Source organism: Giraffa tippelskirchi, chromosome 9 (genome assembly GCF_054371585.1).
Source record: "Giraffa tippelskirchi isolate mGirTip1 chromosome 9, T2T-mGirTip1v1.2.pri, whole genome shotgun sequence".
NCBI classification, from domain to species: domain Eukaryota; kingdom Metazoa; phylum Chordata; class Mammalia; order Artiodactyla; family Giraffidae; genus Giraffa; species Giraffa tippelskirchi.
The window spans coordinates 102,027,467-102,051,329 of record NC_137283.1 but is presented as its reverse complement, the minus strand read 5'-3'; the positions used below and the strand labels follow the sequence as shown (position 1 = coordinate 102,051,329).

Here is a 23,863-nt window from a genome sequence, read left to right as displayed (position 1 = left end):
TGCACACCTTCTGTGCACCTGACATTGTTCAAGCATTAAAACTGAGTTGTATTTTAGAAGAGACTAAAAAAAAGCTATCTAAATAAATCATGCATTACAAAACGAGTAAGGACTTCCCAGATGACTCAGTGAGTAAAGAATCCACCTGCAATGCAGGAGACATAGAAGATGCTGGTTTGATGCCTGGGTTGGGAAGATCCCCTAGAGGAGGGCATGGCAACCCACTCCAGTATTCTTGCCTGGAGAATCCCATGGACAGAGGAACCTGGCAGGCTACAGTCCCTAGGGTTACACAGACAGACACAACTGAAGAGACTTAGTACCCCAGCTACTGTGTTAAGAAGAAATGTAAGGGGTCACGAACCTAAAGAGGGACACCAGTTAGAAGGCTACTGCAGAACCCAGGAGAGAGTTGATGATGACTTGCGCTGGAGTAGCGGTGTTGAGAAGTGGTAAAATCCTGGATATATTTCAAAAGCAAGCCGGTGGGATTTACTGGTTGGTCTGATATAGGATGTGAGAGTAGAGAAGACTGAGATAGTAAGCCTGTGTGTTGGCATCAGCAGAGAAGGAGAAACCTCAAGAGGGGCAGATTACAGAGGATAATATCAGAGATTGGTTTTTGGACATGTTATTTTGAGATATCCAATAGACATACATAGTAGAAATGAGGGCTATTTATAAACTTTCGTTTTTTCTTGCTTTTAAGCACTTTAGAGGGTTGTGCTCCTCTATCCCTTTGACTTGATTTAACCAAATGAACAGGACACAGAAGTTCCCTCTGTCACTCCTGGTCAGAAACTTTTAAGAGACAGAATGAGATTAGTCATAGTTCCTGCTCCTGCCAAGGTGATCAACAGACATGAGACACCAGCCGGTCTATTTTTCATATGTAGCATGAGCAAGAATAAATACTTGTGTCAAGCCTCTGGGATTTGCAGGAGTTCATTACTGCATTATACCCACATTATTCCACATCATCCAGACTGATACAGCGTTCACATAGAGAAGTTACAAAGGCAGTTGGATATACGACTCTGAAGTAATCGAGGGATATGATTTGGGCAATTGGTAACACATAAATGTTATTAAACAATAAGAGTGTTGAGATTAGCAAGAAATCTAGTGATGTTGCAAAAGAGTCTTGGAAAATCCCAAGATATCCAGAGGTTGGGGAGATGAGGGAAATCACATAAACTGAGAAAAACCAGAAAGAAAGAAAGGAGAAAAGGCCATTGGATGACATGTCCCAGTAGCCAAATGAAGGTAGTGTTTCCAGAAGGAGAGAGTATCCATTGAATTGAACACTGCTGATAGTTTTGAGGACTGAGAATTGACGTTGCTATTTAACGAAGGCTTATCATTTGACAAAACATTTTTGTTAGAGGTGACCTGAGATGGTTCCTGTACTTTTGTCCTTGGGGATAAGGCAAAAGGAGTCAGTGCTGAGGTTAGTGTCTCTATGGTGGGTAATACAATACTGTTAAATATGATATATTTATGCAAGGGAGCTAGGTATATTTTTTGTTTTTAACAGCAGTTAGCAGGTCTTATGCTCTTTGTTCTTATCTAGTTTTGCAATTTAATATCACCAGCTTCACCGGTCACCCTGAAATAAGAAAATTCTCCTATCTTTCTGATATCTTTGTTCTGTTATTCTCACCTCCCTTTACCTCATACATTGTATCAGTCCCCCTCTGACATGTCTAGAAAGTATAGAAAATGCCTCTTCTTTAAGCATGAATTGTTCTCTCAGTACTTGATCTCCATTTCTTTGAACATCTCATTTTAATGTTTATAATATTGTTGTTTATTAAATTATTCATTTGTAATAAACATCAAAATTCTACAGTGCCCTTAAGTCTTCTCAGACTACAGGAAGCAGATGTAAAAATAAAGTGATAGTATATGTTTGCTTTTTAGCCTGAATATTCTAATGTTTTCTAGCAGTTGGAAGTATTTTAAATACCAACAAGCACAGTGTTGTCAAAAACTGGCAAAGACGAAAATGAGGGTAACTTTCCCTCTCTTCCCCCCCAGATATTCTACGTCTTTTAATTCTGGGCCATGGAAAGTACTGCTCCATGACTGATATTGTTCAATTAGTTACTGTATGAAACAAAGCACCAGGTCAAACATCTATTCTCCAATTTTCCACATTACATTTAAGTACTCTGATATGTCTATGGTGAACAATTTGTTCTTCCACTACATAAATATTTTTCCTCCCTTTGAGTACATAGCATACAGCCTATTAAAGAGTAGTTGGGCAATTCAATGTTAAGACATTTATTGTCACAGATATGCCATAGTAAATATCCTTTGGGTTGTAGAAGGCTTGCTAAATTGACATTTATAGGATTCACTAAACTAAATTCCTCTTTTTTTTCCCCTTTTATTAAGTCTTTAGCTTACTTTGGAGATATTCTTGCAGACTTCCATGTCTCATCAACTCTGTAATAATATAAATTGGATCTTCTAAAGTGCAAACAGCATAAAGCTGGATAAGCTTTGGATGTCTTAGGTTCTTCATTATCTGTGCCTCCCTCAGGAAGTCATTTGGATCCATTGAACCTGAAACAAGAAGAGGGGAAAATCACTTTATGTTATTGAGGCATTCCTGTCCTCAGAGCAGCCTGGTGGGAATCACCAAGATTGCTTCCTGCCTCTCAGTAAAGGAAGAGCATTGGTGTCACAAATCTTCAGATTTATCAAGGAAGAGAATCAGTTCAACCAGGGCAACCTCATAACTGATGTGTTGGTGCATCAGGGCTGTGCAGCTTATGTATTATGACCTGTAGGTGAAGAGAGGTTGATTCAGGTCCATATGAAAAATGAAGGAAAAAGGAGAGACTGACAGTCTAATTGATAAAACAAGGCAGGCATTTTAGGAACACAAAGAGAAGACATTCTATTAACATCAACACTGGAAGACACTGAATGTTTAATTACTGCAGCGAGTTTTTCTGCCCAGGATCCAAAGACTAATCATTGCCCTGTCCTTAGTACCCACTGTGGGAAGAGCTGGATAACTATCCTAAAAAGCAATGACATTCTACCATGTTTGTGTCTTTAATTCTGTAGGGACATATAGTATGGGCCAAGCAGAAAACATTCATGGGCCCCTCCCCCAAATCAGCAGTTTTTTCATCACTTGAAACTGACATTCCACATTTTCTCATGTATTAATACCTCCACAGTTGGAGTTTTAATAGCTTGATAAGGGAGACATTGGAGCCTATTTTGAAGACTCATCTAAGTTAAACTGCATTTAAATTGGCTCAACTCTGACTTACCATGCAAAGTGCCAAGTAGATACAATCACATAGAATTTAAGAGAAAGAAGGCTACCTGGAGTTTACATTTCATTAGTCATTTAAAAATCTTTTATTTCTTATAAAATATGATGTTTCAGAGTCACTGATGTAATTGAAGGAATACTGTCATTTCACCTCTCAGTATTCACTGTAGATTGTGCAAACATTTTCACTCCTGCTCAGAGAGTCCATTTTGTTCCTTATTCTCTCATTTTGAAGACTTCACAGCTAATATTTGAGCCTCAAGCATGGATAAGCTTTGACACTCCAAGCTAATACTCTGACTTGTTCATTAATATTTGGATAGAAACAGTTACATGTGACCTGCAGGCTCTTTCACAGAGGCAATCTATCCTTTGGTATGCCATTTGAGACGCTAGAAGTTCACTAACCAGGCTCAATCAAGCCCTACCTCACTTTGTGATCTTGAACAAATTACCAAACATCTCTGAACTTCAGTTTCTTCATCTCTAAAACATGGCTAATAATTTCACTGACATTATAGAATCAATGCCAGGGTAATAGTATTGTCCAGCACATATATGTTCAATGAGTGTTGACCATATTTGTACTATTAGCAATCATATTCTTAGGAAAACCAAGCAGATCAACTCTAAATATCTCTTCACTGACTAAGGAGAAGAGGCAAGGACTTACAGAGGAAGAATATGGGGAAATGGCCTATTCTCTTCTCCATCAATTTTTACTGAGCTCCCTCATTTCAGTCTCTACCACTGGTTTGCTCCACATAATCTAATAGGATTAAAGTCTTGAATCACTGTGGCAAAATGGAGCTAAGAATAAAAGAGGCACCCACACCATAATAAGGGACCACTTAGGGTTGTTTTAATTAGTTTGGCCTATGGTCAGTTACATATATAGTGAGATCATGCCCCCACCCCCAAAAAATCTGATTCATGAAGTTTCCAGTGAGAGCATCAATTATGATCTTCATTCAGACAATTTATTTACAATACGTTTCCATGTTGATGCTTTGGGTAGTCATCAGATTCATGGAATACAGGCCACTTATGTATGTGTATGTGTTAGTCGTTCAGGTGTGTCCAAGTCTTTGTGCCCCCATGGACTACAGCCTACCAGGCTTCTCCATCCATGGAATTATCCAGGCAGGGATACTGGAGTGGGTTGCCATTCCCTTCTCCAGGAGATCTTCCCAACCCAGGGATCGAACCTGGGTTTCCTGCATGGCAGGCAGATTCATTACCACCTGAGCCACCAGGGAAGCTTAAATCATTGCCAAATCAGATCATCCACTAGAGCTGGAACCACAGTACATCAGGAGCCTCTGCAGGGGAACCTTGACCAGCTGCACAGCAAGAGAGACCCAATCTCAGCTCAGCTAGTAATGCAACATTAAATATTAATTTTTGCCTGTCAAAGCTACTGTGGGAGTTGATTTCAGGCTTGTCTTTATTGCATGGTAGTCTGCTAAGCAATAAATAGCTGAGAAGATTGATTAATGGCCCCAGTGAAGTGAAGACATTAAAGCAATCACCAAAGCTGTTTGTTGCTATTACACTGTAAATCAATAATAATTATTCCTGTTGGAGAGAAAACTATTGTGGAGCTTTTTTTTAATATAAGAAATCTAATTTTTTTGTTCTCTTTTGACCTGTGAAAGGCCTTCCTCAGAGAGCGATGTTAGGATGGAGAGCTAGCTGCTTCTTTTTCGGAAAAAAAGATAAGATTGGACAGTAAAGGTTAGTTTCAGTTTTCAATAGGATTAGAATTCAAAACCACACATCTGCAGTAATTGTGAAAATCCCAGATGCTGGGAGCAAGTACTGTGGTCACCTAGCATAACACTTTCTTGGTGTCCAAACTAGCTGTCCCATGACCTCTTGGACATTTATAATGGCAAGTAGGTTATAAAAATCAATGTATGCCATTCTGGTTCTCATACCTGGCTTTAATGTTTTTACTGCTACTGGAGTGGTATTGTTCCACAGGCCTTCCCACACTTCACCGAACTGACCGGATCCTAATCGCTTCAAAAGTTGTATGGAGCTGCGGTCAATCTCCCACTGGTCCACAGTTTTATATGACAAATCAAAGGGAGCTGGGACTTGTATCTGTTTCACAGAATAATTAGAATACTGGTAAGAAAAAAGTTATATTTGACAATTTTTTGGTCAAAAATAATAACCTAGGTACTTTTAGAGACATCACTTTTAAAAACAAAATATTGTAAATTTTATCCCAGTTACTTTAAAATGAAAAGCAATAGTGGTAGAATCTGTGCTATTACCTCGTCCAGCTGCTCTCCTCTCAAATCCTGCTACATCAGGCACCTTGCTGTCCATCTGTCCCACCCCAAACCCAAATGTCCCCCTCCCACTTATCTGGTGTGCGTTCTCCCCGTATCCTTGCCCACCTAAATCAAGGGTCAAGGTCAAATGAAGTTCCATCTCATCCGCAGTTATTTCCCCAACTCTCTGACCCACAGCATCTACCATATGTATCATCAAACTTCTCATAATTAATTTCATTTTTTTCATTTACTTATTTGTTCATTCATTTACTTAATAAATAAATATTTTTCAAGCACCAACTAGGCCTCATTGTGTAAACAAAACAGGCAAGGCTTATGCTCTCACACTTCACAGTCTAGTTTGTCATCTGTCATTAGATATTTATCTTATTTCCTCCACTTAGTCATTGGCATCTTGAGTGCACAGAAGGTCACCTATGTTTTGTAAATCTTTTCCCTATCTGAATTCAACACTATTAGTTAAACTAAGTATTTTTAAGTCATGTCTTGGGCTATTTCTTAGCATAAGCTTAGATATACTTGTGAGGCCATTTCTGTACCATCTAAGATGTATATGCATGCATGCTCAGTTGCTCAGTCATGTCTGACTCTTTGCGACCCCATGGATTTCAGCCCACCAAGATCCTCTGTCCATGGGATTTTCCAGACAAGAATACTAGAGTGGATTACATTTTCCTCCTCCAAGGGATCTTCATGACCTAGGGATCAAACCCACGTCTCCTGCACTGGCAGGTGGATTCTTTACCACTGAGCCACTGGGGATATACCAAGATGTATATACTTATACCAAAATTGCATATTCACTTGGCAGAATTTAACTCAATAAATTCTCTATAATGATCAGAATTCTTCAGCTTCTACTCGTCTATAGAATTATAATCAGGCATCACCAGGAAGCTTTCAGCAGTCATCCAGGTATAAACCACAGGACTGGCTATACCATTGACTGTACATGAGACCTGAACTCTGATGAGGAGCTGAGGGTTTGCCCAACTAAGGTGACTGACCACTATCTAACTTCAAACACATTTAGGTAAAACATGCAAACAATGGAATTTAATGACAGATTTAGATAAAAATTCTATAAATGTTATCTCCTTCCACCAAACACCAGGCCAAGCAAACTGTTAAACAGTTAAATGATATCTATTATATGCAGACAACTGGATAATGAACCTGGTCATTTCATGTTAGTATTCTTGAATACAAATAATCTAAGTAAGAATTATATTCCAGCACTTTTTTCTCCTCCAACCATATCATTAAATGCTCCAATATCAGGATATTAGATTAGTGCCTTAGTGCAAAGAATTAATATTTTCTGTGTTCAGTGATTGCTTAAGGTCAGGACTTGGCAAACTTCTTCTGAAAAGGATGAGATCGTAAATATTTTAGACTTTATGAGCCATATAGTCTCTGTTTCAACTACCAAACTCTGCTATTATAGCAAAAAGGCAAAGACGATTGTAAATGAATGAGCATGTCTATGTTCCAATAAAACTTATTTATAAAAATATTGGGGCTTCCCTGGTAGCTCAGTCAGTGAAGAATCTGCCTGCAGAGAAGGAGATCGGGCTTCGATCCCTGGGTTGGGAAGATCCCCTGGAGAAGAAAATAGCAAACCATCCAGTATCCTTGCCTGGAAAAATCCCATGGACAGAGAAGCCTGGTGGGCTGCAGCACATGGAGTCACAAAGGGACAGGCATGACTGAGCGACTAACACTTTACACTTTCATAAAAATATTAATAAGTGTGGGGTAGTATTGGTTCATAGGCCATAGTCTGCCTCTCCATGCCTTAGGTGTTCAATAACCTTTTTTTTTTTTTCCTGAGCTAACATATCATATGACAAAAAGCTCCAATATCTGAAGGAAAAAAGTAACTTCAAAAATAAGGAACACAGCTTGAAAGCATTTCACCTTTAAGCATGGTTTTCCCAGCTTGACACACAGGCCATCACTTGTCTTGGTGTAGTGACTCACGAATTCATTCAGTGTTGAAAAGGTTCTTCTCCGGGTGAGGAAAAATCCCCCTTCATCCAGTCTTCTGATTCTGTAGTGTTTCACAACCCCTTCGTCTAAAACTGGAACCCAGAATAAATCCTTTTAATAAACTTGCCAAAGCAAAAGAGATTTGCTTATTTTGTGATGATAGTTTCATGCATGGAATAACATTTTAACAAATTCTATTCTATTTATTTCTCAACTTTTCTTTCATAAAAGGCTGCAGGAGGCTTACAAAAGCACATAGCAGAATAAAAAGGAAAAAAGAATGGGAAAATCATATTTTAAAGGAAATATAAAAATAAAAGAGTATGGTTAGCTCTAAAAAAAACTATGCTTTGAGGCTTAGTATACTTGCTTAAAACAAGCTATAAAAGTGACTGTATTATTCTAGCAATGTAAAGAAGGAAATAGTTTCAGAAATCACAGTGTTCATAAGATAAAATCACAAAAGATATTTAGAAACAGTTCTTTCTGGTACAGAGACAAAGGATAGTTTTCTCCTATTAAATTATATAACATGGACACTGAAATAAAAGTGCTCTCAGGAAACAAAATCTATGTATAGATATATAGATATAGATATAGGAAGGGAAGAAAGGAGAGACAGAGGAAAATATTATTCAGCCTTTAAAAAAAAAAAAGGAAATCTTATCATCTGCAGCAATGAATGAAACTGAAGGCCACTGTGCTAAAGAAGACAAAGGAAGACAAACACTGCATAGTATCATTTATATCCGGAATTTTTAAGAAATGAACTTATAGAAATAGAGTAGAAAAATGGCTGCCTAGGGGTGGGATGGGAGGAATAGGAATAGGGAGAAACTAATAAAAGGGCATAAAATTTCAGCTGTAAGATGAATAAGGTCTAAACATCTAGTATATAACAACGTGACAGCAGGTGATAACTCTATATTATATAGTTGAAATTTGCTGAGAGAGTAATTGTCACATGTTCTCACCAAAAAAAGAAAGAAATATATGAGGTGACAGATATTTTAATTAACTCAATGTAGAGAGAGGGAATCCTTTCATGATGTATATGTATTTCAAATCATCATGTTGTACATTTAAATATCTTTTTGTCAATTAAACCTCAATAAAACTGAAAAAATCATATCATCTGCATACATGAAAATATTTTACTTTCAGTTCTTTATATTAAATGCAGAGGGCAGGCAAACATTTAGCTCTTCCAAAAATAACATAAGGTTCTCATATCATAATTTTTTAAGTGTCTAGAACACATTCTTATACTCTCTGATCTGTCAAGTTACCATCCCCATTGACTATAACCCTTGAGGCAATGTTAATTGCCTTATATAATCATCACCAAACAGAGGGGTTTTATTAGGATATAGAGCTAAGTTCATACAGATTTCTGTATATGGATTAAAAAGCTAAAAAAAAATTCAAAGAGAGATATAAACAATATTAGCCTCAATGTATTTCTCCACAAAGCAATAAAAAATATTAGAAGTAGGTAGCTATGTTATAAATTATATCTGCAATTTATATAAATATTGGCCTGAAAATTCAAGTTTGCCATTTATCAAAAAGAAAAGTACATAAATTATAACTGAGATGTCTAGCAAAGCAATATGTCTCTAACTGGAAATGATAGGAAGCATCACCATTTTTTTCCAATAAAAATATTCTTTTTTAATTAAGATGAACCATATCTGGCTCCAAACTGAACAGGACTACATGGAAATTAAACTTAAGAATTATCTTTTAATGCATCACAAAAGGTCTAGTGAATTCTAAGCCAGAGACTAAAGTCAACAGATGACTGAAGGGTCAAAATACTCATGATTTTCTCAATAAGGGATGCAAATCCCAATGACTGATATGGTTTTGGCAATTGCTATTGATTATAGAGAAAACCTAAGTAAATGTTTATCAACTATTTATAGATAAAAATTTAAACTCTTAACTGTAAAAACCAATATTTTCTAACTAGTATGTGACCAAAACACGGCAATGTCACTGAACCTCCATTTCTTCAACATTAAAAAAAAGAGCAGGCTTTAAAAAATTTCAAAATTTCCAAACGTTTCTACCTTAATGTTCCGACATTTCTAATAACTGTTGCTTTCTCTTTCTGAATTCTCCTTTCTTTTTGTAGTCCTTTCAGAAAATTACAAATTGTGAAAACTACACATTACCAACAGAAAAAGTCATTCTCACCTTGCAACCTTAAATACCCCTTGAATGGTTTTTCCATGAATTTTCTAAAAGCCAGATCTTCTTTGGGTCTCAATTTAAATTCTCAGAACCAGGCTTCTCCCATTATCCTGTTGCATGTACCCTTCCAACTCCTTTCTCTCACATCACCCAGGTTAATTGTGATGGTGGATTTATCTCAGTAGAGGTGGCTCTGTGACTTACAGAGTCTCTGTGTCTTGAACTAACACCTACTCAGAACTTGACACAGAGTAACAACTGATATAAATATTTGCTAGATGAATGAACGATGTCACTAACTTTTAGATTTGAAATGAAATGTAAGCTTCTGAAATGTCTGCTGCAAAATTAAATAGCTAGCATTACTGATTCAACAGACATGAATTTGAACAAACTCCTGGAGATAGTGAAGGACAGGCCTGTCCTTCAGTCTGCATTCCTGCAGTCCTTCAGTCCTGCAGTCTGTGGGGTGGCAAAGGGTCGGACATGTCTTAGCGACTGGACAACAACAGCAACAAATTTTACAAATATCAATACTTGGAAGTCAAGATTTCCCTGGAATTTTATTTTTAAATAGAGGAAAACAAACTTAACCCCAGCATATAAATACCATTAAAAGACAACCATTCATGTTTATATCTAATTTCTTACATTTTTCAATAACACAGGATGTGTACTTCATCTCTGATCAACATCACAGATTATTTATGTGTAGTTCATTCAAGTTTTCAGTCTAGGCAAGACTAAAAGATATATATATATATACACACACACATATATATATATTTTAAAATTAGATCACAGAAGCCATCTAAGGTAAATTCAATACACTGGATTAGGATGAAAGCCCTTTTAATGTTATATTCCTGAGTAATCAAATCCAAAATTCATGTTGTTTTCTTAAAGAGGTTTTAATTTGTTAGTAATGGGTCCACACATTTGTAAATTGTCATTCCTAATAAAGATTGAATTCAGAAGATCTCAGAACCAAGGAAAAATGAATTTTCTATTCCTGTTCTAGTTCACCGTGATCTTTATTATTGAACTAAACCTATTCTACATTCTACAGGCTGTAAGTGAATGATAATGCTTATGCCATTTTTATTGTGAATTACTGAGTTCAGACTAGTTAAAGTATTTTAGTAGTTTAACTGCAAAACATACAAGGCTAGCTATACAATGGAATCATTCATCAACAAACTCAGGAGCAGCACAATTGAATGAATTGAGCTACTAGAAGGCCAGACATCCCAAGCTTGCGTCTTGACTCACATTTATACTATTTGACCTAGGGGAAAATGTTTCACCTGTCAACAGATTAATGTCCAAGAATTAGGATATATTGCAGCAATGCAGGTAAGCATGTATGCGGAGTATAATAAAGGCTTACTGAACATTGAAAGAATTCAGCTATTTCTGTCCATGACCTTCTATAAGAATTGTGACATTGGTCACCTGATTATTTGGCCACCTTCACAACCAGGGTAGCTGATTGTGCAGAAATCCATGTGACACAGATGCAGTCTTATGATTTCAGTCCCATATGCCAGGCCCAAATGCATTTACAAGGAGTTGGTGGCAGTTATAGAAGCCCAGTTTTCTCCTAATGGTGAGATCTTGCTTTAGTCTCTAATGTTAGAAAAGATGTTTGTTTACCACTGCACAAAGGAGGAGATTTCATCAAAAAACACTTCCAAAGAGTTTTTTCCTCAATTTACCACATAACTAACTTATTCAGAACATATTAAATAATTCTGATATTCCAAAATTAAGCTTTTAAAAGACAGAGCCTCCAGAAATTAACTTTAGAATGCAGTATAAACATTAAGTTAGAGGCTGTGTCTGCGAGACATGAAGACAACTTATTAGGCTTAGTGAAAAATATCAGTATAATGAGCAGTTTGGCATTTTACAGATAAACAAATGGTTGAATGAGTAGATTTTTCATTTTTCAGCTGGTCTTCTCACATCATCTGGACATAGCCTTATTCCTATTGACTGATAATAATCTGTTCTCCTACTGAGTAAAACAAAGTGACTTAGATGATTGAGCAAATGATTGAAAATCAAGAACTCACTGCTCTAATCTTATTCTGCCAGTGATTTGTTCTTTGACCTTCGGCAAAGAATTTCATTTCAGTTTCCTTATCTAGAAAATGAAAATAATGATCTTATCTATCTACTCCCACAGGGGTAGTTTGAGTGTCATTATTCACAAAGGATGATAGATATTTCTAAATGTCCAACGTGTGACTACTATATTAGAATATCAGTATTATCAAACAGCATTGTCAGCAAGAGAGAGCCACTTCCAAAGTAAAATCTTCCACTCTTTGCACAATAATGCCTACATAACATAGTGGCTACCAAACATATTAAGTAAAGAAACTGCTATAAATTCTGTGTGAGAGAACTCCTACACTTGTAAACCCCTGTTTATTTGGTTTCTCTTTAGTAGGTTGGTTTGTACTTTTCAAAACTATTACCTCATGATAACACTTACTGTGCCGTTGCTTCAGAAATTATGTCAAGATGGTTCTCCACCAGTAAGTAAGTAATATTTGAGCTATTATACTGTATCCCCCATTAAAACAGAAGTGAAAGTAGTGAAAATGCAAGTCACTCAGTCATGTCCGACTCTTTGCGATCCCATGGACTGTCTCCAGGCCAGAATACTGGAGTGGGTAGCCTTTCCCTTCTCCAGGGTATCTTCCCAACCCAGGGATAGAACCCAGGTCTCCCGCATTGCAGGCGGATTCTTTACCAGCTGAGCCACAAGGGAAGCCCAAGAACACTGGAGTGGGTACCCTATCCCTTCTCCCCTGGATCTTCCTGACGCAGGAATCGAATTGGGGTCTCCCACATTGCAGGCGGATTCTTTACCAACTGAGCTATCAGGGACGCTCCCATTAAAACAGAATCCAAACAAACATCCATTTTGCACTGTATTTTGTTCTACAACAAACAGAGTAGAATTCCAGTATGAGTAGTTTTGAAAAAACAAAGTATTGATACAGCTATCTCAAAATATTAAAGTGGTATCATGCAGAAGATGTGTTCTTTTTGGTGGAAAAAAAAAAATCCACCAAAACCAAAGAGAACAAATGGATTTGACTCTTTTCGTGCATAAAACTCAAATACTGGGTTGGTCCCAAAGGTCACCTGCCTCCCTGCAAGGCATATTCAGTGAGCTATGAACATCAGTCAGTAAGTCTGACTACTAAAGTGCTAGGTTAAGTGAAGACTCTTTAAGAGAATATCTATATTAGGTGACTCAAACAACTTACTAAAAAAAGCTATTTGAAGGATAGGGTGTGGGAGGGAGGTTCAAGAGGGAGGAGACATATGTATACTTATGTTTGAGTCACGTTGTTGTACGGCAGAAACCAACAGAACATTGTAAACCAATTATACTCCAGTTAAGAATTTTTTGAGAAAAGCTATTTGAGGATACATCTGATAGCTCTCGTGTCCTGAGGTCTTCCAGCATTGTTATTGGTCCAGGAAAGCCGTTGACGTACTTTTCAGTCAAAGACAATATAAACAATTATACTTACAAGCAAAAATCAGCTGCCTCTTCCATATTACATAGCATAGAAATCCATGAGCCTGAACCACATGTCTGTACAAATAGTTAGAATATTTTTGAGAAAACCACTGGTCTTATCCTCAAGACCTATGTGGTCTAATTCCTTACAAAGGCAGGCCAATCCCCTGTCAAAGCTGGCTCTTAAATTTTCAGAACAAAATACCAATTTTGTTGTTTATACCTATGATATCATATGAAGATGAGCATCACTTTAATTAATACATAATTATAGCAATCAATATTTTGTCATAATTTAATTTAAAAACATCTACGACAGTTTTACAAGAAAAGAGCATTTGCAGTCTCTGATATTGCACAGAGCTAGAGACATGATGCTGATGCTGAAGCTGAAACTCCAATACTTAGGCCACCTGATGTGAAGAAATGACTCATTGGAAAAGACCCCGATGCTAGGAAAGATTGAAGGTGGGGGGAGAAGGGGATGACAGAGGATGAGATGGTTGGATGGCATCACCGACTCGATGGACAGGGGTTTGGGTGGACTTCGGGAGCTGGTGATGGACAGGGAAGCCTGGCGTGCTGCAGTCCGTGGGGTTGCAAAGAGTCAGACACGACTGAATGACTGAACTTAACTGAACTGATATTGCACAGAAAGTCTTTGGGAAATAATTTGACTCTTTATTCCTCTCAGGACTCTAACTTCTCACCAAGTATTACATCGGCAATAAATCACCAGGAATTTACATCCATGGATTATATTATCTCAGTTTCCTACAGAGAATTTTTCACTGGGTTAAGATTTAATGTGAAACAAAAGCCAGTGCTTCTACTTTTCAAAACTTACCCTAAGGAAATAATTCAAGTATTTACATGTATTTATTTAGTTATATCTCTGCTTTGTTCCAGAAAGCTCCAAAAGCTTGCATAAATCATCAAAATAGAATAAAATCTAAGGGAAGTGGATGAAGGAAATAGGACAAAAAGGAAAGAAAAGGATGATGGCTCCAGAAACAAGGCTGGTATACTGTATGTAAGGTATTCTTTAGATTTCCATTCCTGTTTGCTAGATAGGCACCAAAGATTTGGCTCTCTGCGTTTTTGACAGCTCACAGCCATGAGGGAAAATCATTCAGTTACCTGATTCCCTGAAGAAAGTATTAATAAATTCTTATTCAAAAAAAACACATGATTTCTGGTACTGAAATGAGAGAAATTTCTTGCATGAGTCCTCATAGAGAAAAACACAGAAAATGTAATAAGCAATATCACCATCAACATTCTTAACAGTAAATACATCAACGCATTGCAAAGGGCTGGTTATTAGACTGTCCACTAAGGTGAGCCAATTTCCAACTTGAAATTCAATGAAAGCATTTGTATGGGAAACTAAACACTGTTCATCATCCAAAACAGGAAAAGCAATAAGTGTAAGGATATTTATGCAACATTTTTATAGCATGAAATGACTGGTAAATTGCAGTAAATCTTAAAATTGAGAATTAAAAATAAAATCATAAAAAATATGTAGTAACAAGAAAAACATATAATGTGTTCAGTGTAATAAATGGGGTAAAAAATAAAGAGTATAATTGTAAACATGAGGATACATTTGGCTGCTGCTGTGTCCTGGGGGCCTTTCCTGCTGAAGAAACCCAGCTGAGGTTCCTTGTGAAAACCGTAATTGCATGAGGGCTAAGATGATTTAATTTGCCAACAGGATAATAGTTGTGTTAAATTGGCAGATTTGTGAATATTTTACTCATTCTGTTTTTTCAAACCAACTGTAATAAAAGTATAGTGAATTTAAAATAAAAGCATATACATAATGCTTCTCACTTTATAGAGAGGCAACATAATTAACCACCTGAGGCAATGTCCACACATATTATTCAAGACTGTCTATTATGATACTTGATATTCTTTATATAAAGACCTCTATGAACTCATTTCTCTTTGAACTTGACACTTAAAATCATAACGCATCTCTTCTCACATAACCCAGTGAGAAGCACAATATGGTTCCATTTCTGCCTTAACTGCAAGAGAACCCCAAGCTAAACTGATTTCTAAACTGTGATAATTATCTCCCACTAGAGGCTCAGCAAGATCTATTTCTCTGTTCTTTTTCATTGATTTGTCTTTTTAATGTTTAGCTGTATTTTACTTTTTTTAATGTTTGCTAATTTTTTTATGTTTAGCTATGTTTCGGCAATGTAAGCCAACTTGAAAGCTTTTGTAGAAGTAAGCACATTCACAAATGAAATGATATATAATCAAATAAAATGGCATATCTGCCAAACATAAGAAAGAATTTCTAATTAAATGAATTGCCCAACACTGAACAGGCTGATTCTCTGGGGTTTCTGGGAGGTTTAATGTTCTACTTAGAAAGTTAAAATTATAAGGGATTTCCTGGAAAAGCAATATTAGTCTAGATGGTTTTTGCAAATTCTACTAGTCTATCAAAAAAAGAAAACATGATATGTGAATGGCAAGAAACTTTACATATGACTGAGTCTAAATCCCTCTTTTACTGATGAACCCAGAGTTTCAAAATAAACTGCTAGTAGTTTGCAGGGCTGGAATCCAAGTCTAGTCATCTAGGGTGTCCTGTTAATGACAGTAGAAATACTGGAAACCTTTAACAATTTGTTTCCTGTTTTGTTTTTCTTTTTTTCAAGAAATAATTGACTGATTTCTTAGGAGAATGTTTGAGGACTTTTAGAATACCACCTTTATCTTCCCTATCAAACTCACCCCAAACTCTCAGGAAGCCTTCTCTGTGATGGAGAGCTCAAGCCCTGAATCCCTCTTCTCCTTCTTTGCACCCCATTTCAGTAAGTAGCAGACATGTTAAACAGAATGAACATGAAAGTCATGAAGAAATGTAATGAAAGGTAATTGAAATAATTTGAAATGAATTTTTACCTCCTTGGGAAAATAAAAGGACCTTCTAATGTATTAACTAATTGATTTTCATAGCAGAATACTGTCTCCTTCCATTTTTCATTGTTTTCATATATGCAAGACAACTTTTGGTCATTTGCTCATTATTCCTTCGCATTTCCAAAAGCAGAGAGCTCTCATTCTCTATACCAAATAAGGACCCTTGATATAAGATATGTTCCTGCTGTTTATTTCAGACAAGTATTAGGTGAAGTGTACACAAGTCTGTTTAGATTTGGCTTCATTTGTCATAGCTGGTGGCAAACATAGCTCTGGTCATGTTCAAGTAAACATGTCACATAAAGATAAACCATCTCCTAGTCATAGGTTGCTTTGGGAAGGCTGGTCAACCATCTTCCTGATGCCTCTTGCTAGTTCAGGTGTGAATCAGATGAACAACCATAGATACTCAGCACGATTCATCACTATCCTCAGAAAAAGAGTTCAGAGTACATGTTCCACACCTCCATCTTTCTGTGCAAAAGGTAGTACTCTTTACGCACAAACATCAAACCAATTGGATTTTTATTGAGCACCCGCCTTAAGCAACCACTGTGCTAAGTGCCTTTTTATGTTGTATTTTATTTAATTCTCATACCAACCCTATGGGATATGGATATTTCTTCATTGTTTTACAGAGGAGAAAATAAAGTAGAGGGACATTAAGTAAATTTCCCCTGGATACAAAGCAGGTAAATATTCATTCTATGAGTCAAAACCAGGCAACAAAGCGCTGAATCCCACACCACACTCTTAATCCCTCCACCAACTGTCTCCTTCTATTGCCAAACAGCAAGTATTTTTAGGCTACTCTCATAAGTCACTGCTCACAGCTCTGGAAGCAAGTAGGCTTATGGGTACTATTTAATCCTGAGATGAGGATAATGCCACAGAGAAGGTCTATTTCTGCAACTGACACCTTTTAAAGGAAACATAGGTTGAACATTCTTCCATCTAATGCTGTGATTCCACTTTTCTTATTCTTACTAGTTCTGAGTCTTCTCTGCCTACATCTTCTCCTTCTATATTGGTTCTGACCTGGACCACAACCTCAGCTCTCACTGCCGTCCTCGGTAACACTGCAGACACACGGCTTCAGCTGACTGTACTAAATGTACGATGACTCCCCAGTCTCTCTCTCCAATGCACCTTCCAGACCCCTGCGGGCACCTCAGACGGACCAAGTCACAGCTTTCATTCCCATGATCTTGTTCCCAGTTTCCTCTCCACTTGAATATTCTCTCTCAGTGAATGGCATTGCCATCCTGAAACCCAGACAGCAAAGCTGCAGATTCAAGGGGCACCCCTGATTCCTCTGTCTTCCTGATTTCTCATCTCCAACTGAGCATTATATCCTATCAACTTCTACTCCCCATCACCATCACCCTACGGCATGTCCCCTCAGCTTCTCTCTTCTGGGCCACTGCTTTCCCTGTCTCCAACATCTCTGTCCATCTTCCATGGTCACCGATCTGAATTTATGATTCTCCTTTTTAAAGCTCTTCAAGTGTGCCCCATTGCCTAATGGTCATACACCTTAACGGAATTCTCTTCTGCACCCTACCCTCAAGGTTTAAACACTTATTGGTAGTTTCTGGAAGGTACCATGATGTTTCCTGTTTCTGTGCATTTTCACGAACTATTTACTCCAACTAGATTGTTGTTCTATTTACATATTAGAGACAAGTTCATTTTTCACGGTCCAGCTCAGGCTCTCCTCCTCTATTAAGCCTCCAGACCTGGGAAAGCAGAGTGACTCACTTGGTCCTTCATATCCCACTGTTAATAGACTTCTGCTATTGAACTCATTCCACAGTGTTGCTCCTGCATATTTACACTGGACCTCTCCTACTGGCTTTTGAGCCCTTTGAGAGCATTTAATTGGAGGTGTTAGTGGTAAAGAACTTGCCTGCCAGTGCAGGCGATGTAAGAGACATGGGTTCAATCCCTAGGTCAGGATGATTCCCTGGAGAAGGAAATGGCAACCCACTTCAGTATTCTTGCCTGCAGAATTCCACGGACAGAGGAGCCAGGTGGGCTATAGTCCATAGAGTCGCAAAGAGTTGGATATGACTAAGCGACTGAGCATGCACACATACACACAATTATGTGAGACATGAGGCCAGTGAATCAATCATTCTTTCTTGTCTTCTAATAGGTGCAGCATCCTTCCCCCTCCCATTGACTTATGATGTGGGTGTGTGACTTGCTGTGGTGTGGGGGCAAACAACATATGGCACATCCTAGCAGAACTGTAAAGAGTCTGAAAAGTAGGTCTCCTCCCCCCTTGCCCCTTCAATCTTCTGCTCTCCACCAGGAGAGTGCCATACCTGGGACAGTGGCTTCTCCTCTACATAAGTCCCAGAATGAAAGCTATATGGAAATGAACCTAGGCTTTCTATCTGGGACAGAATCTAACTGAGCGTGACCAAGCAACATGTCACATGAGTAAACCACTGAGATTCAGGAGCAAAATCTGATTGATACAGGACATTTTAAAGAAAGCAGTGTAACTTCTGAACGAGATTTAAAAGCTGTCAGAAGATCCAGTTTTGTAACTAGCTATGTTCAGATCTAGTTAGGTTACCTTGGATGAGCAACTTACTCTGTCTTGTCTCCAATTCCATCGATTACAAAATAAGTGTGTTGAAAGTCCTTTCCAGTTCAGATTCTCTAATGTCTACCATTCTAATAAGGAAATAAATATAGTCATCATAACACTCAAATGAGGTAGAGAAAAATTATGACTGCTACTTTCCAAAAGAGAAAACTGGGACACAAACTTAAACACTTAAATAAAACCTGAAAATTCTGAAGACTCATCATTATAACAAAGGCACCTGCAGGGAAAGACAGTGGGCTGCATGTGGAGTAACGTGCTTGATGCTTAGGATTCTGCCCTGTCTACTGGGCAACCCTCCCACCCAATAGCAGCTGCGTTAAAGCATCCAACCCTCATTTTTTGCAACCTAAGTTACCAAAACAAACACAACAAAGTGCTGAAGTTACACCACAAATTTCAAAGAGAAAAGAACAAAGCCAATGTCTTCTTCATGCCATCCCAGACAGCAATGATCATATTGATAGTTTCAGAGTCCCATCATCAAGCCATGACACTAAGCTAGGATCATGGGACAAGCTTTCCAAAGGCTTAGATTTGAATTTTAATGACAATAACATGTATTTACATTGCCAACTTAGTGCCAGGCAGTGTTCTAAGCACTTTTCATGCATTTACTCATCTAATCCAAATAACAACACCAGGAGGTAGATACTATCTTTAATCTCCATTTTACTAAAGAGGGCTTCCCTGGTGGCTCACACAGTAAAGAGTCTGCCTGCAAGGCCGGAGACCCTGGTTCAATCCCTGGGTTGGAAAGATCCCCCGGAGAAGGAAATGGCAACCCACTCCAGTATTCTTGCCTGGAGAATCCCCTGGACAGAGGAACCTGGCAGGTTACAGTCCATGGTGTCGCATAGAGCTGGACACGCTGAGTGACTAACTCTTTCTTTCTTTCATGCTAAAGAGGAACCTGAGGCACAAAGAGGCTAAGTGATTTGCCCAAAGCCACACTGCTACTAAGAGAAAAAAGCCAAACCCATGCAACCAGGCTGCTGAGTTTATTACTGGTGACGAGAGAATCCAACTGTCACTCTGTTGACCTCATCTTCCCAACCTAGATAACCTCAGAATAAAATTCTGCTTCCAGATTTCTCTCAAACTTCCAATGTAAGAAAGCAGTCCTCATTTCTACTCCAATCCATCATTATTCAATATAGAAAATCAAAATGTTTTCCCTGATTTCAACTATTTGCTTAGTCTTGTAAAAACCAGAGTTAACACAACAAATAAGCAGATACCTTTCCTATAAAAGCGTGTCTTTTCTATTTAGTTGGCATTTCCCCTCTACTGCCAACTAGAAGATACACTTCATGAGGGCAGGGACTGTCTTGTTTACCATTGTAGCCCAGCCTTCTGAATACCAACTGCACATAGTAAGCATTAAATAAGTATTTGATGAATGAATGAATAAATCACAAGTTCTTTAAGGCTTGGATCACCATTTTGTTCAGGATTATACACATAAAAGATATAAAGAAAATGATGCTTGCTAAAATTATATGAAAATAGAAATATAATTTTTGCTTCTTTCCTTTTATGTTTTTTTCCTCCACATTTTACTTCTAGCAAAAGATTTTTAAAAGTTTCTGCAGGTGAAAAGGAGATAGCCATGAGAGAGGATTTAAGGAAGATCCCTGCCCCACTGAAATAAATAGGAAAATAAATTTAGTCTCTGCCATGGCTAGGCTTTTAAGACAACAGAACACTTTCTTAATTTGTAGTTCCCATGCCATAGCATCTAATAACCTGATGCAAAGCACATTTCTAAGATGCATTAGAAATGATTTCATGATTGATGCAATGCTGAAATACATAGTTTAAAATTAGAGCTACTCATATTAAATTGGATTGTGTCTATTTCATTTACTTTGTATATCATGAACACATCTTATGTAACTATCAGGACACGAAAAATAGATAAACTGAATCATTAAGAAAATACAAACCTTGGTCAATTTTTTGAAATTAATAAAATTATTGCCAGTCGGATGTGGTTTTATTTATAGCACAAGTTGCTAGAGACATTTTAAAATTAGAAACTACTTTTCAACTAAAAATCAGATAACCTTCCCCTTTCTATAAATTAATGAGTCGTGGAAACAGAAAACCTAAACTAAAAAAAACCTCCTGTATTGTTTCCATAACGGCATGCTATTTCTTGATATGCCACTAGAGGGAGCACATGCTTGACGGAAAGCCCTCCTTGGCTGCAGTTGCGAAGAGGGGGAACAGAAAGAAGTCAGCATGGTGTTTTGGTTTTAAAATAAAGGTACACATATAGCATTCGGCATTGCAGACAACATCCATGTTTGTGTAAACACCATGTGAAATAGTCTCACCAGGCTTAATTTTACAGTTTTTTTTTTTTCAATAACACTCTTTCTCCACTTAGTGTAACAAAAAGAATTTACTTAGACACTATTTAAGAATCAGGTAACCTTGAAATATAAACATTTATTTAGTTATTATTTCCATGAAATATAAACTAAACTAACTTTCTCAAGGCTGGTGGTAAGGAGGAGGAATTGGAAGGCTTGTGAGTCTCTGACTTTCATTTCCAAAGTCAAGATATCTTAGTTTCCTGTTCAATCAAAAACTCAGGACCATGCCTCAGATATTCTTCCTTATCCATGCCTCCTTTTGTATTCCCCTGCTCAACTCTTCTAGTCCTTCCCCCTTTTCCTCACTTTGAGATCATCAAGTTCATATATTATCAAAGCCCAAGATCCAGAAAGAACTGGTTTGACACCTCAGGTCTGGCAATGTGATACTATCCAAAAATATAATCTATATTGAATTTGGGTGCCTGGAGAAAAAAGTTTTTTGCCTGTGTATCTGTGTGTGTGTGTGTGTGTGTATCTGTGTGTGTGTGTGTGTGTGTGTGCAGACATAAACACAGATATATGTACTACATAATAAAATGTTAATTTAACTTTATAGAGTAAAACATCTGAAATATAATTTATCAGTAATAACATTAAGAAAAGGCAGGCATAATATGATTACTTACCAAAAAACACCACTTGCTATTATGGGCAATGATATTTGCAATTAAGTTGAACACAACTAAATTATGACTTTAATTAAAAGGCATTTTCTAAGATGACACCAATATGTTTAAAATTTAATACATTTTATATGAGATACTGGAATTGTTAACATAGAATTTTCTTTCTGCACCATGTGTACTTTTTAAAAAGCAAAACATCTCTAACCAATATCAAAATGCTCCCAGAATCCATAGACATTTCACTGCATAATAAATTGAAGGAGCACTTTTTTTCCAACCAATTATTACTTGCTCCTCCTTGGGATATATGATTGTATTTATACAATCTAATAGTAATAGAATTCCTGACATTCTCTTGTGGCCACTATGTCCACATTAATTTTAAATGACAACTGAATGGAGGCTGGGGGGACTGATAATGAAACACACAGCATTTTGCCATTGGTCAGTATCAGATTAGAATGAGTCAGCAGGTCTTAGAAAGTTTGGAAGCAATAGTGGTATCTCAGCAGTTAGTGAAAAGTGAGTTGGGGTCTGAATTCTAAGCCAGGCAGAGAGATACAGGGCCACAATGCCAACGATACCCTTCTCCAATTCTGTCTTCCCTACAAGTCTTATTACCTGGAAACAACTAATTTGTTAAGGTGAGAAGCTGTCTTTTTTCTAAAATAAGTCTGAAACACAGCATATAGGATTATTTGTGATCTTACATGGTCCAGACCTCAGAGGTTTAAAAAAGTGACAATGGCCTTGCTTATCTTTGCTGCTGGTAGATGACAGAGTAAAGACGTGAGCGTTTGAGCATCTACCATCTTTACAAACTGTCCTAGAAACTATGGAGATAGAGAAGAAGCATGAAACAGAAGCAATAAAAGTATGTTGCTTTGGCTCAAAGAGTGTACAACCTAGTTTGAAAAGCACATTTTTACGTACAGTGAAAGAGTAACTCATAAATTTAAATGAATCTTTGAATATGTAAGTTCAACATGAAGGATACACGCAAGGTCAACATGAAAGGGTGCACTTCTCCCCTAATGAAGCTGCTGTTGTTCCCATTATTTTTTGAATTGCCTTCAGAATGAATTTATAAGGCATGCAGAAATATTTACCAAGTTAGAAGTCCATGGTATCACTCAGGTTAATCAGCCATATGATTCAGAAATTTCTTCCAGTGATTCTGGCCACTTCCAAGTATCGAAGCTACCCTTAATGAACATAATAATTGCCCCAGCTACGGCCTTTCACATAAAGTGATATCCTTTCTATAAAGGCAGTTCTGCTATTTGTGTGATACTTTGGTTCTAAAAATTCTAGTATATTTATTTTTAAAATTAAATTATGTTGCTGCAGAGACCTACCTTATATTCTCAAGAGTAGGTAGCAGGCTTCAAAGCAATAACAAAATACTATTATAAAAGTGCTGCACATTCCATGGGAATATGATCTATCACAGTGAGTTCTCAGCTCAGCAGACACAAGTTAAAAAAGAGATATGTCCTCCTGCAATTGCTTTAAACACCTCGAAACTTATTTTCTTTGGTTCACTCTTCTTTCTACTCTAAGTATTTCTTCTCATGGACTTCATCGTGGCTCAGGAGACTAGCTTCCCCCAATCACAGTTTTACCCTAGATTATGCATTCTCCCTTATTTTACCTCATTTCTGATCAGCCACCAATTCCTGTTGGCTTTATCTTTTAAATATTTCTCACCTCCATGCCCTATCCTCTGTTTGCTAAACCTCTGCCCTGATTCAAGCCATCACTGATAGAGACAAACAGAACTCTCTAGCAAAAAGCCCCAGGAGCTCCTTCTAAACTGTATGATACTGGGCCCACTGGGCCTGTCCCCCCACCGCCCCCTTTGAACAGTAAGAAGGGCTGCACCTGAATTCTATTATACTTCTGACAGGTCCTATGGTCTCCTTTTCCACAA

The 23,863-nt window shown here is 37.5% G+C and overlaps 1 protein-coding gene across 1 annotated transcript in view; it reads right to left on the bottom strand.

The window, feature by feature from the left end:
* The window catches only part of FRK (fyn related Src family tyrosine kinase), a 97,442-nt gene that overhangs the window by 9,860 nt on the left and 63,719 nt on the right, over window positions 1–23,863 (bottom strand). Inside the window, exons 3-5 of the mRNA XM_081530062.1 lie at window positions 7,531–7,694; window positions 5,242–5,410; window positions 2,416–2,574 (exon numbers count right to left, since the gene is read on the bottom strand). Of these exons, the coding sequence (XP_081386188.1) occupies window positions 2,416–2,574; window positions 5,242–5,410; window positions 7,531–7,694 (492 nt within the window). The remainder of the gene's footprint in view (window positions 1–2,415; window positions 2,575–5,241; window positions 5,411–7,530; window positions 7,695–23,863) is intronic.